The sequence below is a fragment of the Anthonomus grandis genome, chromosome 8 (genome assembly GCF_022605725.1).
Source record: "Anthonomus grandis grandis chromosome 8, icAntGran1.3, whole genome shotgun sequence".
Lineage (NCBI taxonomy): Eukaryota > Metazoa > Arthropoda > Insecta > Coleoptera > Curculionidae > Anthonomus > Anthonomus grandis.
The window spans coordinates 32081516-32095567 of record NC_065553.1 but is presented as its reverse complement, the minus strand read 5'-3'; the positions used below and the strand labels follow the sequence as shown (position 1 = coordinate 32095567).

Sequence of the window (14052 nt, the reverse complement as noted above, 5' to 3'; positions counted from 1 at the left end):
AACTCCAAAAAATGAAAAAAAGTACTAACACAATATCTGTATTTACAAAATACAACTGCTCCTAATTATAGTTATTTCAGACAATTCTACACTTAGTGTAAAATTTTCGTATTTGTTATTATTCTACTTACTTACAACCCGACCAAGTCCACACCCGGTGTAGATATACCGTTGTCCGGTCGTTGCGGCGGGAGAAAAACGCGCCCTAATTAGGGTCTTAGATACCATGTGACCCCTGTAAGTCATTATAGATGTATCGCCTTGCATTTTGTGATATTGATATACTGAAAAACAGATTTTTATGTAATATAAATCATTTACAGATAGAGACAAATCAAGTACTATACTAAAAAAATGATAACAGATTAAAATAATGAATAAGAGATTCAGATTAGTCATTTCTAAAGGTTTCCAAAAAATCCAGCCTTCAAAGGTTTTTTTCTAAATTATTTATTTACTTATTTTCCCGATTTAGAGACCTTATCAGATGACAGCTAAAACGACAATAGAAAATAAAGTATAAATTTGTTAGGTTATGTTACAATAATTAACCTACTTGGGACATATAAAATACTTAAAATAAAAAACATTAAAAGTCAAAACTCGAAACAGACCGCGGACTTATAATAACACAAAACAGTGTGATGACGCCTACATCATTTACCAATTTACTAATGTGACCGTATCAATACCAAAACACTGTTAAAAAATGCTAAAAGAACATAGAACATTATAAAATTAGTTTCGGCACCTATACACTACCTACTCAACTAATAAATATAACAAATAAAAGTTTTTTGAGACAATTTACTTAACTTTAATCTTGACACATTTGAATTATATCAATATAATCAATATTAAAGGCATTTTTATTAAAGAAGAAATATATTTTATATATAGATTGTAATGGTACTACTGGTGCTTACTAATTTTTTCTTATTCATAAAGTTTGTAATTAGTTATCCAACCATTATATCGGGCGCCACCCTTAAGCCCGGGGGGGGGAGAGAATGCCGTTGCATTTGATGACCCAGATTAGGGGCCGCACTGATTTTTGTTTTTAAATGTTGTTTTTATATTGTTTTTAATTTTTTACTCGCTTAAAATAAATTTTTATGTTTTTTCTCTTCTATTTTGGAGAAGGAATTTTTTAATTTTCGTGTTAGGACAATCTTCTAGTTTTAGTTTAAATTTAGCATGTTTTTTTTTTTAATGAATTCGTCGGTGGTTTCGATTTCTAGGTCTCTATGGATGTCTTGATTTCTAAAAAACCAAGGAGCATTGATTATATTACGAAGTATTTTGTTTTGGAAGGTTTGAAGTTTCTTTTTATATGACTTTGCCACATTTATGAGAATTACAGAACCATACAAAAGTTTGGGCCTCAGGATTTGTTTGTATATTAGGAGTTTGTTTTTTACGTTCAGGTTACTTTTTTTACTTATGAGGGGGTGGAGCTTTTGAGCGTAGCCAATGCAAGTCCCTACTGTTTTTTTGATATGGTGGTCGAAATTGCCTAAGGAGTCCAAATGGATTCCTAGGTATTTCACTGATTTGGTCCACTGATTTGGGATTTTTATGTTGTTTAGTTCGATTTCTTCGGTTGGTCTAGTTCGTTTTCTGGTAATCATTATCGCTTGAGTTTTAGCTTCATTTATTTTTATTCGCCATTTTTCTGTCCAGTTTTTTATTTGGTCTAGGTGTTTTTGTAAGTTTTTTGTTATTGAATTTTGGGATTTGTGTGTTGCGAAAATGCAAGTATCGTCTGCGTATAGTGCTAACTGAGATCGGGGGTAGTAATGGGGAATGTCGGCTTGATAAAGATTAAAAAGGAGAGGCGATAGAGGAGATCCCTGTGGCACTCCTGCCGTTATTTTACGTTGGGGCCGATTTTGTGTCATTTATTGATACGTGGAAATATCTGTTATTTAAGAAAGATTGTAATAGTTTTGTCATATTTAAGGGAATTTTGAATTGATGCGCCTTTGCCAACAGGCCACCATGCCAAACTTTGTCAAAAGCTTTTTCAATATCTAGCATGATGAAGCCTGTGGATTTTTTTTATTTAAGTTGTCAATGACATTTTGCATGATAAATGCCAGTTGGTGTTCAGTAGACAAGTTGTTCATAAAACCACATTGCGTGGGAGGAATTAAGTTTTTTTTCTTGACAATGTCGGGTAGCCTATCTTTTATGAATCTTTCTGCTCAAGGTGGATAATAGAGAGATTGATCTCCAGTTTACTGGGTTTTTTAAGTCTTTGTTGGGTTTAGGTATTAAGATCACTTTTGCTTCTTTCCATTTTTGGGGGAAGCGTGCCAGTGTTAATACCGAGTTTATTATGTGTAGAAATTCTACTATTATGTTATCTGGAACTTTTTTTAGCATTGTATTTGTGATATTATCTAAGCCAGGGGCTTTTTTATTTTTGAGTGATTTGATTGTTTCGGTAAGTTCAGCGAATGTGACTGGTCTTTGTGTGTTTTGATCCAGGGGAGAGTTTTTAAAATTTTTTAGAAAATCTTCTAGTTTTTTTTCAAGGATTGGGGAATTATTTGGGTGGGGATTTTCAGAGAATTGGTATTCTAAAGATGTTGCAAAAATTTGAGCTTTTATATTATCTTCATTTTGCAGAGTGTTATTGTTGTCTAATAGTGCGGGGAAGAAGATTTTTGATTTTCCTCTCAATGTCTTTGTTAGGTTCCAGTATTTTTTGTGTGGGCTTTTTTCCTCATTTAGTTCTTCAAGGAAGAAGGACCATCTATCGTTGTTGAAGTTTTTAATTTCTTCTTTTATTTGTTTTGTTAGTTCGTTGGCTAGTCTTTTGAAATTTGGGTCTAGAGTAAACAGATATTGTTTCCTTAGTTTGTTTCTTTTTTTAATATTTTGTTTTAATGTCTAGGGGAAAAGCATATGGAAATTTATTTACACAGGGGATATTTACTGTGGCCTCGTTAAAGGCGTTTATAATTAGATTCTCGAGGGAATCTATATTTTTTTCTAATATATCGGGGGATTCATTTCTTGTTAGGGGCCGAGAGTTTAGTAGTAATTCATTAAAAGTTTTCCAATTTGTTTTTTTCTTGAGGAAAGTTTTTGGTTTTAGACTAATTTCAGAGACTTCCATTATTATTGGAGTGTGGTCTGATGATAATAGGTTGTAATTATTTTCTATTGAAAGGTTAAGGTCTAGGTTTTTCGTCAGTGCAATATCCAGGATATCTGGATTTTTGCAGATGTGGGTGTATCCTGGGGGGGCGTGGACTGATATTAAGTTTTTAGTGGCGAATCTGTAGTTTTCCGCCTTCTGTGTTATTGACTTTGCAGCCCCAATTTTTATTTTTGCAGTTTAAGTCTCCTGCAACTATAGTTGGGAAATTTGATTTAAAGAGTTCATTTAAAATATTTTCGTTTAATTTTTGGTCTGGTGGTTTGTAGACGGATATGATAATTAGTTGCATGTTTTCGAATTTTATTTTAATGCTTATAGATTCAATTATTGGGTAAGTGTTTAGGGAATTTAAGGGGCAGTGTGATATGTTATTTTTTATTAAAATGGCTGTTCCTCCTCCAATTCTTTCTGGACGATCGTTTCTATAAATCTGATAGTTTGGAATTTTTAAGGTGGTATGTGGTCTCATAAAAGTTTCTTGAATGAGAGCTACATCCACGTTATTTTCATTTAGAAAGTCTTTTAGTTCATCTTTTTTAGGGAACAATGAATTGGAGTTCCAGCTCATGCGAAAGTGAGTTTGTAGGGAATTAAGAACCATTTGGGGGGGCGATTAGGAGAGATTTTAAGATAGGATGGTCAGTGAATTTTTTGTTTAGGTTATTTACTAATGAATCGATTTTTTTGTTTAGCTCGTTTTCATCTTGTAATAATAAGAGAAGAAGAGGGTTTACATTATCATTAGATGTCATTAGATTTTGTAGTATTTGTGGGATATTTTTGACTGCGGGGGTGGGTTCTGGGGTATTTATTTTTATTGTTTTTTTGGGATTTTGAGACGGAGCCGTATGAGATTTGTGTATTTGGTTGTGGGATGGGGTTTTGTAAGGAATTTTCTGTGGTTAATGTGGTCAAGTTTGAGTTTATGACAGTTCGATTTTTTTGTTTGTTGTTTGGATTTTTTACACACTTACTGTAGTTTGCGGGGTGATCACCTCCGCAGTTACAGCAAGTTGGGAGGGAGGGGTCATTTTTGGGGCGAGGACAGTCAGCATAGAAGTGGTTGCCTGGGCATTTTATGCATCTAGGTGTGACCGCGCAATTGGATAGTGAGTGTCCCCAGTGTTGATATCTGTGATATTGGGGGATTCTTGGGGCTTGTGGACTTTTTAGGGACTCAACTTTTATTTTGATACTGCATAAGACTTCAAGTTCGTATATATTTGCTTGGGATTTTGGTATTAGCATTCTTACGAGGGAAGTTTGTGTTTTTTTATTTGGGCCAATCTTGAACCAGTCTAGTTCTGTTGGGGTAAAACCCTTTCTTTGTAGATTTTGTTTTATTTCTTCGAGGGAATTTATCTAGGCCTCTGATGATGACGATTAGTTTTCGCTCATCATCTCTGAAATAAGTTTGGTGATCGCGGTTTTTTTGAGAGTCTAAGAATTTTGTGAGTTTACGGTGGTCATCTATGGATGCTGGAATCATTAAAAGGCCGGAAGAATTTTTTTTAGTTTCGAATATGTTTATACCAGCTTCTATTATCGATTTGTATAGGTTACTAAAGTTTTCTGTATTGTGGAGTATGATTGCGGGGGCGGGTTTTTTTTTGTGTTGGAGTAGTTTTTTTAATTGATAATTCGCTTTGTGGGGTGTTCAAGGGGTTAGAGTTTTTGGTTGGTAGGTTTGGGAAATTTGGTTTAGATGATTGGGAATTTTTATTGGTTGAGGGGTTTTCGTGGATTGTGATTTTTGCCGAGGAGGTAGAGGGTTGGTCGTTTGTTTGGTATGTAATTTGGGGAAACAGTATCCATGTCTTCTTCCGATTCGGAATCCGAATCAGAGACTGGAGGGGGAGAGTTATTTACTTTTCTTTTTTTAATTTGTGTGTTTTTTTCCTCAGGGAGATTTAGGACTTTAGTGTTGGATTTTAATATCTCATTTTCGTCTTTTAGTTCTAAAATAGCTTTTTTAAAGCTGTGGTTTGCTGACTGAGCTTGGCTCAAACTTTTTTTGGTTTCTGTAAGTTCTGTTTGGCAATTTGAGAACGCGGCCATCATAACTTCAAATTTCTCAGAGAGAGTTTTATGATTATTTTTTAATTCATCGAAATGGGAGTTTAGTGATTCTAAATTATTTTCTAAGGAAATTATTTTGTGGTTCAGTGCATTGTTTCTATTTTGCAGAGAAAGCGTTTGCCTTTTTAGGGCTGTGTTATTTATTTTAAGTGAGTATATTTTTTTTTTGAATTTTTATCTATTTTATTGAATTTTGATGGTAAATCAGTGGGGTCACCCTTTTCACTTAGGTCAGCATTTGTTGCCGGCTCAGCTACTTTGGGTGAGGACATTTTTGATTGGGAGGTAGGATTTTTCACAGTCTTACCCATTGGTGTTTACTAGAAACCTTTTTTTCCTTTTTCTAGTTGTGCACTATCACTGTGAAATTACCCAAAACCGCCGTCCGAGCGGGGGCATTTTTCTTCTAAACGGTATTAGTACTTATAAATTTTGGTTGTCGGATTTAAAGTCAGCGCGAATGTAGAATTTTATCTTCTCTGGAGACCGCTACGGCGTTTGTTATTTTTAACTTCACCCTTTCACTGTCAGAGCGTGAATACTCCCGACTGCCGGTCAGTGCATCGCGTTATATAGAGCACGGACATGCGCGGTACTCAGTAAACACGGTAGTGGTGGTACGGACACGAGCGGTGCTGAGGTAATATACGCGATGATAAATTAATAATTAACGCGGTCGCGCGTTTATTAACAAAATAGAAACTTTTCTTACTTTACTGGGCCAAGCTTAGTTGTCATATTAGATAAGATTCTGGGATATTCCACCTCATTTCTAATAATTTTAAAAAGGAAAATAATACATATACGAATATATACGAATCTATGTACTTTCTTTGGATACGTTCAATACAGTTAATCCAAGTATCATCCATTACGGAGATCTCATTATTATGCGATCTCGTCGTTTGCCCTAATACAATTTTCAGCCAAGTCAATCGGTGTATTAGTAAACAATGATATAACGACACGAGAAATCAATTAAAGGCGTTCGTAATTATTTAAGTCGTTTGCTTCAAGTTTTTTAATAAGCTCTAAAGGCTTTTTAATGATTTAAACTGAATTACGAGTCAAGAGCCTCAGTAAATTAGCGAAATATGCTGCTTGTATGTAGGGTAATTAACAGTAAAACCAACCGGAAGAAGGGTCAAATCATGCTTATGAACTTTGATACGTCCATACATCTTAGCATTATCATCTTAGCATGCACACTGTTATGTAAAACAAAATTTGTATAAGTGTGTTGATCAATAAAACCTTTATTCAACAGACTCTTCTTTTTCCTCTAATTTATTAAATTTATTTTGTATTGAATAAGTAGGATTATTAGTGAGTAATTTATATGTAGTAACATGATATAGTTATGATATGATATATTTATTTTTTAAGACGTTTGATATTTTATTTATTTTTTCTGAAATTAGTTTATTCATACATCATTACATGACAAATTATATAAATTACATAGATCTAGAAATATGTCCTTAGGCACCTAGGTAGCTTAAAACCTAAATATGCCTGTTAGAAGAATATTTTTTTACGTCAATAAATTATGATACTAGTATGTTGACTTATCCCAATCACTCTTTTTTCATACTTCTTTAATTTTTTTTTGTTTAAATACAATTTCTGCAATATTTCTTCGATTCCTTTATATTTATCTTTTGGAATTAAATTGAATATTTTTGGTGAATGATAATTGACTTGAATAAAATGCTTATTTAAATTTGTATTACTCTTGGAAATTTTTAAGTGCTCATTTATGTTATTGGGAGTATTATAAGTATGGGCTACAGCATCATTTAATTCGCCTAACAAAGCAACACACTTTCAAGAGATAGGACAACAAAAATATCACGTGTTTAATAAATTGGTTTAAAAGTATATTTTTCCCGAATAAGATTTCTAAAATATAATTTTGTACTACATTTAGGTGTTCTAAAGAAGGCTGATATAGTATATACACCCCATATGATTTAATTTATTTGTGTAAGTTTTCGAATAGTTTTGGTTAGATTAAAACTGTAGTGATTCCAATTTATATATTTATCGATTTTAATACCCAAATACTTAGCAAAGGAAATCCTTCATAACATACTGTTGTGTATTGTTTTCTGTTATGTATTAAATGCAGGGCAGTTCGCTTCAATTAATGAAAATGCAATATAGTGTGTTTTTGAAATGTTAAATGACATTTAAAAAGTGTCTAGACAGTTTTTTATCTTGCCATTACAATAGTTGCATGGATTTTGACATTTCAGAACTTTTTTCCGTATCATCTACTTACGGTATAATTGACCCATTTACAATTTTCAATTCTGCCAGAGAATATAATGTAATAAAGAGTAAAAGTCCCAATACGGTTGCCTGGGGTATTCCAATTTTTATTTTTAATGGTTTACTTAATGTATCCTCAATTTTTAATAGTTACTGTTGAAAAATAACCCAACAACACCCTTTACTGTCATCAAGATGTATTGGTTTATGTTTACAATTTTAACGACATCATCGATCTCTAGAAGGTTCCCACAAGTACCAAAACAATCAATTTCAAGTGGTAACTTTTAAACGCTAAGACCATAAATATATAATGAGATGTCTGATTTATCAAACGTTCAATTCATTGAGAATAAGCAATAAATTAAATATTTTCAAAGTAAGATACTTTCTTTTTTCTTATTTTGGAAATTCAAAATCGGCACCGACTTATTTAAAATAGTATTTCCTGGTATATTTCTTGGCAATTCTATGGTAAGACTTAATTAATAAAGCTAGGACCATCGCGTAGGCATCATTCCAGTTGAGTTGTGTCAAACCATTGCTGTACCAATGATTAAATACCAAATGAGTGAACCTTTAAAAAATTCTTAAAATATACTGCTAAACTTTGGACAATGTTTGTTCACATTAAAATCCGTTGTTAGAAATCCGATTTTCCTAAATTGACATCCTATCGGCTCTTTCTAGCAGTCATCTCGTTTTAGAGCCATCATGGTTTGGCATCATTTCCTTTAAGTATTTGGATTCATCTCCAGTCTCCCATGAAATTGTCGGGCCCTCAGAATGGTTCACTGTCACCGAGAAGTAGTCTGTGAGTCGAGTGAAGAAGTGAGAAGTTGAACACCCAGGACGGGTTTCTCTCTCTCTCTTTCTAACTTTAGTATCTAGTGAAGCTCCGCAAATACCCTTATACTCTGAACCTGGTTAAAACCTACTTTTATAAATATTGTCTATCTGTATATGTCTCTAGTTACGAGTTCGGTCGTCGCGTCGTGTGTTGATGCAATAGGTTAAAGTAATTAATTGTGATTAGAGTGTAGGCACCATTAAGTGAGTGAAGTTACTGCTAAGAAGCAAAAGTGAGTGTAAATACGGTTAAATTAACTATAAAGCAAAGACAATCCATATATTACAACTGCCTTAATTAACAAGTGTTCCATTTTCCTATCTTTGGATCTAATAAATGAGCATATTTGGTATAGTACAAGTTTGTTTCATTTATTAAGTTAATTGGTTCAGCGCTAAAAAATTGTGGTCCACCGTTCAACATAAAAAGTCCACCAAATAAATACAGTTCACTAGTACTCTCCAGTGCCATAATTAAATAATTGTGTCCCCCTCTATTTGGGGAAGAAGCCAGGCAGCAGCTACCTCTAACGGTTACTTATATTCTTTTTTCTCCGGATTTATAAATAGGTGACACAATTTATATTTTAAATTGTCTGTAGGGGTTTTCCCATATTATTTGAGGGAAGTAAACACCACTCGCGGATATTCAATTTTTATTTACACGTGATATGGAGAATTGCAGCCATTTGCCGCGAGAACTGCAACGCAGCACCTTAAAGGTTTAACGTACAACCCAAAACTCACTCGCACGTGAATAATGACAAAGAAAAGTGGCGTTGCCGAAGTTAACAAAATTAAAAATGCCTTGATTAAATAAAAATATGACTTAACATAATCGCCCCCCTTAAAAGGCTGGACTTTCAATTAAAGAAAACAAACGATTTAAACTAAATAGACTAATTAAGTAAACTAATCCTAATAAGGAAATGAATTAACACTCTAACAGTCTATGTAATTCTATTAAATTCACTCTGTTGGCAACAACGCTAGTCTGGTGATACTTCTCTTGAATACACCACCTTTCATTTTTATGGTTACCACACGAGTGACATTGTCCTTTCCAGGGTGTAACTGTACAATTCTTGCCAAAGGCCAGCACATCGGGGAAACATGGTCTTCTTTAACGAGTACCAAACTACCAATATGGAAGTGTGATCGCTTGCAAGTCATTGGGATCGGATGATAAAGGAACAAGCGGCCTTGAATTTAAAATTGCCTCGATTTGGGTGGTTAAAGTATAAAACTCCTCGTAATGTAACCGCGTGTCATTCATAATACGTTTTAAATGATGTTTGCAGGACTTTTACTGCTGCTTAGAGAGTAGATCGTTATTTGCACCTACAAAATTAGTAGCATTGTCGCTGTAAATATAGGAGCAGAAACCTCTCCTGAAAACAAATCTTTTTAACATACTTAAAAAACCGTCACTAGTCAAATCGGTAATAACTTCAATGTGCACAGCTTTTGTTGCGAGACAGATGAAAATGCATACGTAACCCTTAACTACCTTGTTCGATCTACCCTTGCTATCTTTTAATTCAAATGGTCCCGCATAATCCACTGCAATAGACAAAAACGGACGTGATGAATCGACACGCGTTTTAGGAAGCTCACCCATTTTAGTAAAAACGATATTCGGTTTTGCTTTAAAACATGGAACGCACTTTCTAATAAATGATTTGACCACTTGCTTGCCGTTAAGTGGCCAGTATTTTTGCCTTACATGAGATAAAGTTCTGTGAATACCGGAATGAAAGGAACGTTTATGTTCGCTTTCAATAATAAGCTGTGTAAAAGTATGCTTGGCGGGAAGAACTATGGGATGTTTTACGTCATAACTGAATTTTGAATTCTTTAATCTTCCACCAACCCTAATTATTCTATCTTGATCGATAAATGGTGATAAAGCCTTGAGCTTACTTTTTTTTGATACACACTCCTTACGCTTAAGCTCATGAAGTTCTGATGAGAAATATTGATATTGTACTAACTTTATTAAAGTTAATTCCGATCGATTTAGTTCAAAATAGCTCAACCCAAGGGCGTCGCCAGAGAGGGGCAGGGGGGGGGGCGGCTGCTCCCCCTAGAGGCCTAGAGGTTAACGCTAAACCAGTCACCCGGCTAATTGAAACTTTACTTTTGAAAACGTATATTTCGTAACTTATCACTTATTAATTTCTAATTTCACTTAATAATTAGGCTATTAGGTAACTTCAATCTAAGATAAGACTTTACTATACCTATACATATTTACATTTCAGGGGCTCGAAGCGCTCGCAAGTGAAAAGCGAATTGAAACGATTACGCTCACTTTGAGCCAAGAACCTACGGATACTACGGAAGCAGCGGCACCACTGCCGTCTGCCACTGGTTCGCGAAATCAAGCGGATAATTATCTCCTCCCTTTTTCAGCCTTCAACGTATTTTATACCTGTGCCGGTGATCGGTGTGCCCCGTGTGCCCTATGTCCTATGTTTTAGTGTTTTAGTTTTGTTACACCTGTGTTCGCGTAGACTTATTTGTGATTGGCGTGTATTTGTGGGATTTCGCTTCCGTAACTTTTTTAGCAGTTTCAGTTTAACTTAAATATTTACATGGATATCAGAAAGTTTTTTGGTAAGTAAAGATTTCATTTAAGAAGAGATTTAAGAGAGAATTAAGAAGCATTTAACAGAAGGCGGTAAAATTTGCAGCGACATCTTGTATAGGTAGTGAAATAGGTCCTATTTTAGTACGTCCTATTTAATTATTTTTAATTTGTTTATTTAAGTATATTTTTATTTATTTTTTTTTAATTTAATTTAAAAAAAATAATAATACTAAAAATAATAGTGTTTCATGTTTTATTGTGTTGAATATAGGCAAAAAAATTACCTGCGGGACGGATATCAAAACATGGTTTGTGAGAGATCAAGGTGCAAAACCATTTTTTTTTCTTTGCAGAAACGTTGAAAAGAAAAAAATCTGCTGAAGGAAGTGACAGTAGCGACAGCGATGGACAAACTAGTCATAAAAAGGAGACGACAACTGCAGGCTTTTATCTTCAGAATTTTGATCAAATTCGCAATGCTAGTACTCCTTCTTGCAATAGTTCTGTGACTTCGCCTAGGCCAAGTTGCTCCAAAGGTATGGTTTTATTGGTAGGATAGTAGATTAATGGCAGTATGATTTTTCATATTTTTCACACATGGCAAAAAAGGGGAAGGTCTATCTGTCCGTCTGTGCATCTATCTGCATTTATTGAAGCAAGTACAAGACGCAGCTAATACATGAAACCTCCCATTAATGTTGCAACATATTTATCTCAGGAACTGGTCACCCAAATTTGGTGCGGCGCGGCGGTTTCCTTCTACTTTTAGGCTGTTTTTCTAGAATTATATCTTTGGTAAAAATTGACTTATAAGTTTCGGAAATATTAATCTTTATTCACACAGATGAGGTTTTAAAAAAAAATAATTTTACGTTTTTGTTGTATCAATTGGGTATATCTGCTTTTTCTCAGCAAGAAACGATTGATCGCAATATACTTTTTTTGTTTCAGATTTAAATGACGAGGTAGATGTGAATTCAACAATATATGATAGCAATGGAAATAACATTGGGCGATTTGTTGGTCGAGCTGCGACTTCATATCAATCGAGCGAAAAAAAGAATTACTGGAAAAAATGTTGGATACCACCTAAAACGTACGACTTTGCCAAAGACGCCCAGCATCTGAAAAGAAAATTCAATCATTCCTGGTTGGAAATGTATTCAGCATGGTTAGCATACTCCCGCCAACAAAAAGGAGCCTTCTGTAAATTCTGTACACTATTTCCACCCAATCTGAGCTCCGTTAGAGGTGTTTTAGGTTCGTTCATTATAAGGCCGTTTTGTAAGTTCAAAGATGTTTATGAATACTGCAGAAAACACGCAGATACTCACTTTTATAAGACGGCATTGGAAGCGGCTTAATCTTTTCTTGATAATGTGCCAGTAGATCCCACGACCTAGCATTAAGGGGGGCAAGCTATGGTGATGGAATTCTGGAAGGGCTGTATAAGATGCGAATTGACGCAGGAGACACTATTTTAAAAAACCATCTTGAGCATGGAAAGAAAAATGCAAGTTATCGATCGGTTGACATCCAGAATGAGATTATCAGTATTTGTGAAGATGTTATTAAGGCCGACTGCATCAAAAATGTGAAGATATCGCAAGCATATAGCATTTTAGCAGACGAAACAGCGGATATCTCTGGAAAGGAACAGCTCTCAGTTGGCATAAGATATTTTGATGGGGAAACCAGCAACATTGAAGAAGTATTCCTCGGATTTGCTGAGCTTACAGCCTTGGACGCTAAATCGATTGCCACGGCAATAAACGAATTCCTGACGAAAGAGGATCTCGATCCAGATAAATGCGTTGGATTGGGATTCGATGGTTGTTCCACGATGTCTGGAAAAGAAGGTGGCGTTCAGACTATTTTGCGTAAAAAATACAAGAAAGCACTATTTTTTCATTGCTCGTCACATAAACTCAACCTGGTAATCAATGATCTGAATGCTCTGCCGGAGATCCGAAATACAGTTGGGGCCATCAAAGATATAATTACATTTTTTCGTGACTCGGTTCTAAGAAGAAAATTAATACCCAATATTCCCAAGCTGTGCGAAACAAGGTGGAGCGAGAAATACAAGAGCATCAGAGTTTTTAAAGAGAACTTTTGTGATATAATGGAGGCACTAGAAACCCTGTCTCGAAAAACATTTTTTTGGAAGAACTTGAAGAGGCTTGCGAGGAATTTAAAAATTTTTACGGTGTTACAAATATCCAAAATGAGAGCTTTGGAAAAAAATATGGGAGGAAAAACCAGAATCGGTCAAAATGAGTGTTGTGGACATCCTCAAGGAAACTGATGATTTCTTTCCTGAAATTAAGAAGGCTTTACAGATCCTCGTTGCATTACCTTGTACGACTTGTACAGTTGAAAGGTCATTTAGTAGCCTTAGGAGAATAAAAACCTGGTTGAGGAGCACCAATGGCCTCGCTATGATTAGTGTACACAGGCAACACATTTTTAAAAACTTGGACGATTTTGTAAACAAAGTTACTAACGAATTCGCAAAGAACCCTAGAAGATTATGTTTCAATTGATTTTCATGTAAATATTTTGTTCGGTTTTTTATTTTTTTTAATTAAAATTTTTGTTTTTTGTCTTTATAGTTCTTTCAGGCTGCCCCTCCCTAGCTTACCGGCTGGCGACGCCCTTGAACCTTCCGTTAAATCGCTGCTCTTTCGAAAATTTTAGATTATTAAAGAATCTTAAACAGTATGCGACAATTCGTATAAGTTTATTTAAACTCGAAAATTTTTCAACAAATTGTGTATTTAAATTGTCTTGTACAACAAAAGTTACGTCTGACCGTGTTTTAATTTCAGGCAGAACGAGTAAAATTAGAAATATTTGAACCTTGTGGCCAATGTTCGAGCTCAGTCAAAAACTAGGCCCGTGAAGCCATAGTTTTGAGCCAATTAAATGTTTAATAGTTGAGCCGCGAGAAATTATATCAGCCGGGTTTTCTTCGGACGAAATATAATTCCAATCTGCAATATTTGTTAATCGATCAATTTCTGCCACCCGATTTGCAACGAATGTTTTCCAGATTCTCGTCTCATTTGCTATCCAGGAAAGC

General features: G+C 34.7%; 1 protein-coding gene across 1 annotated transcript in view; it reads right to left on the bottom strand.

Moving 5' to 3' along the window:
- The window catches only part of LOC126739954 (DDB1- and CUL4-associated factor 11), a 69638-nt gene that overhangs the window by 8789 nt on the left and 46797 nt on the right, over positions 1-14052 (bottom strand). The window contains exon 10 of the mRNA XM_050445790.1: positions 132-284. Coding sequence (XP_050301747.1) covers positions 132-284 — 153 coding nt within the window. The remainder of the gene's footprint in view (positions 1-131; positions 285-14052) is intronic.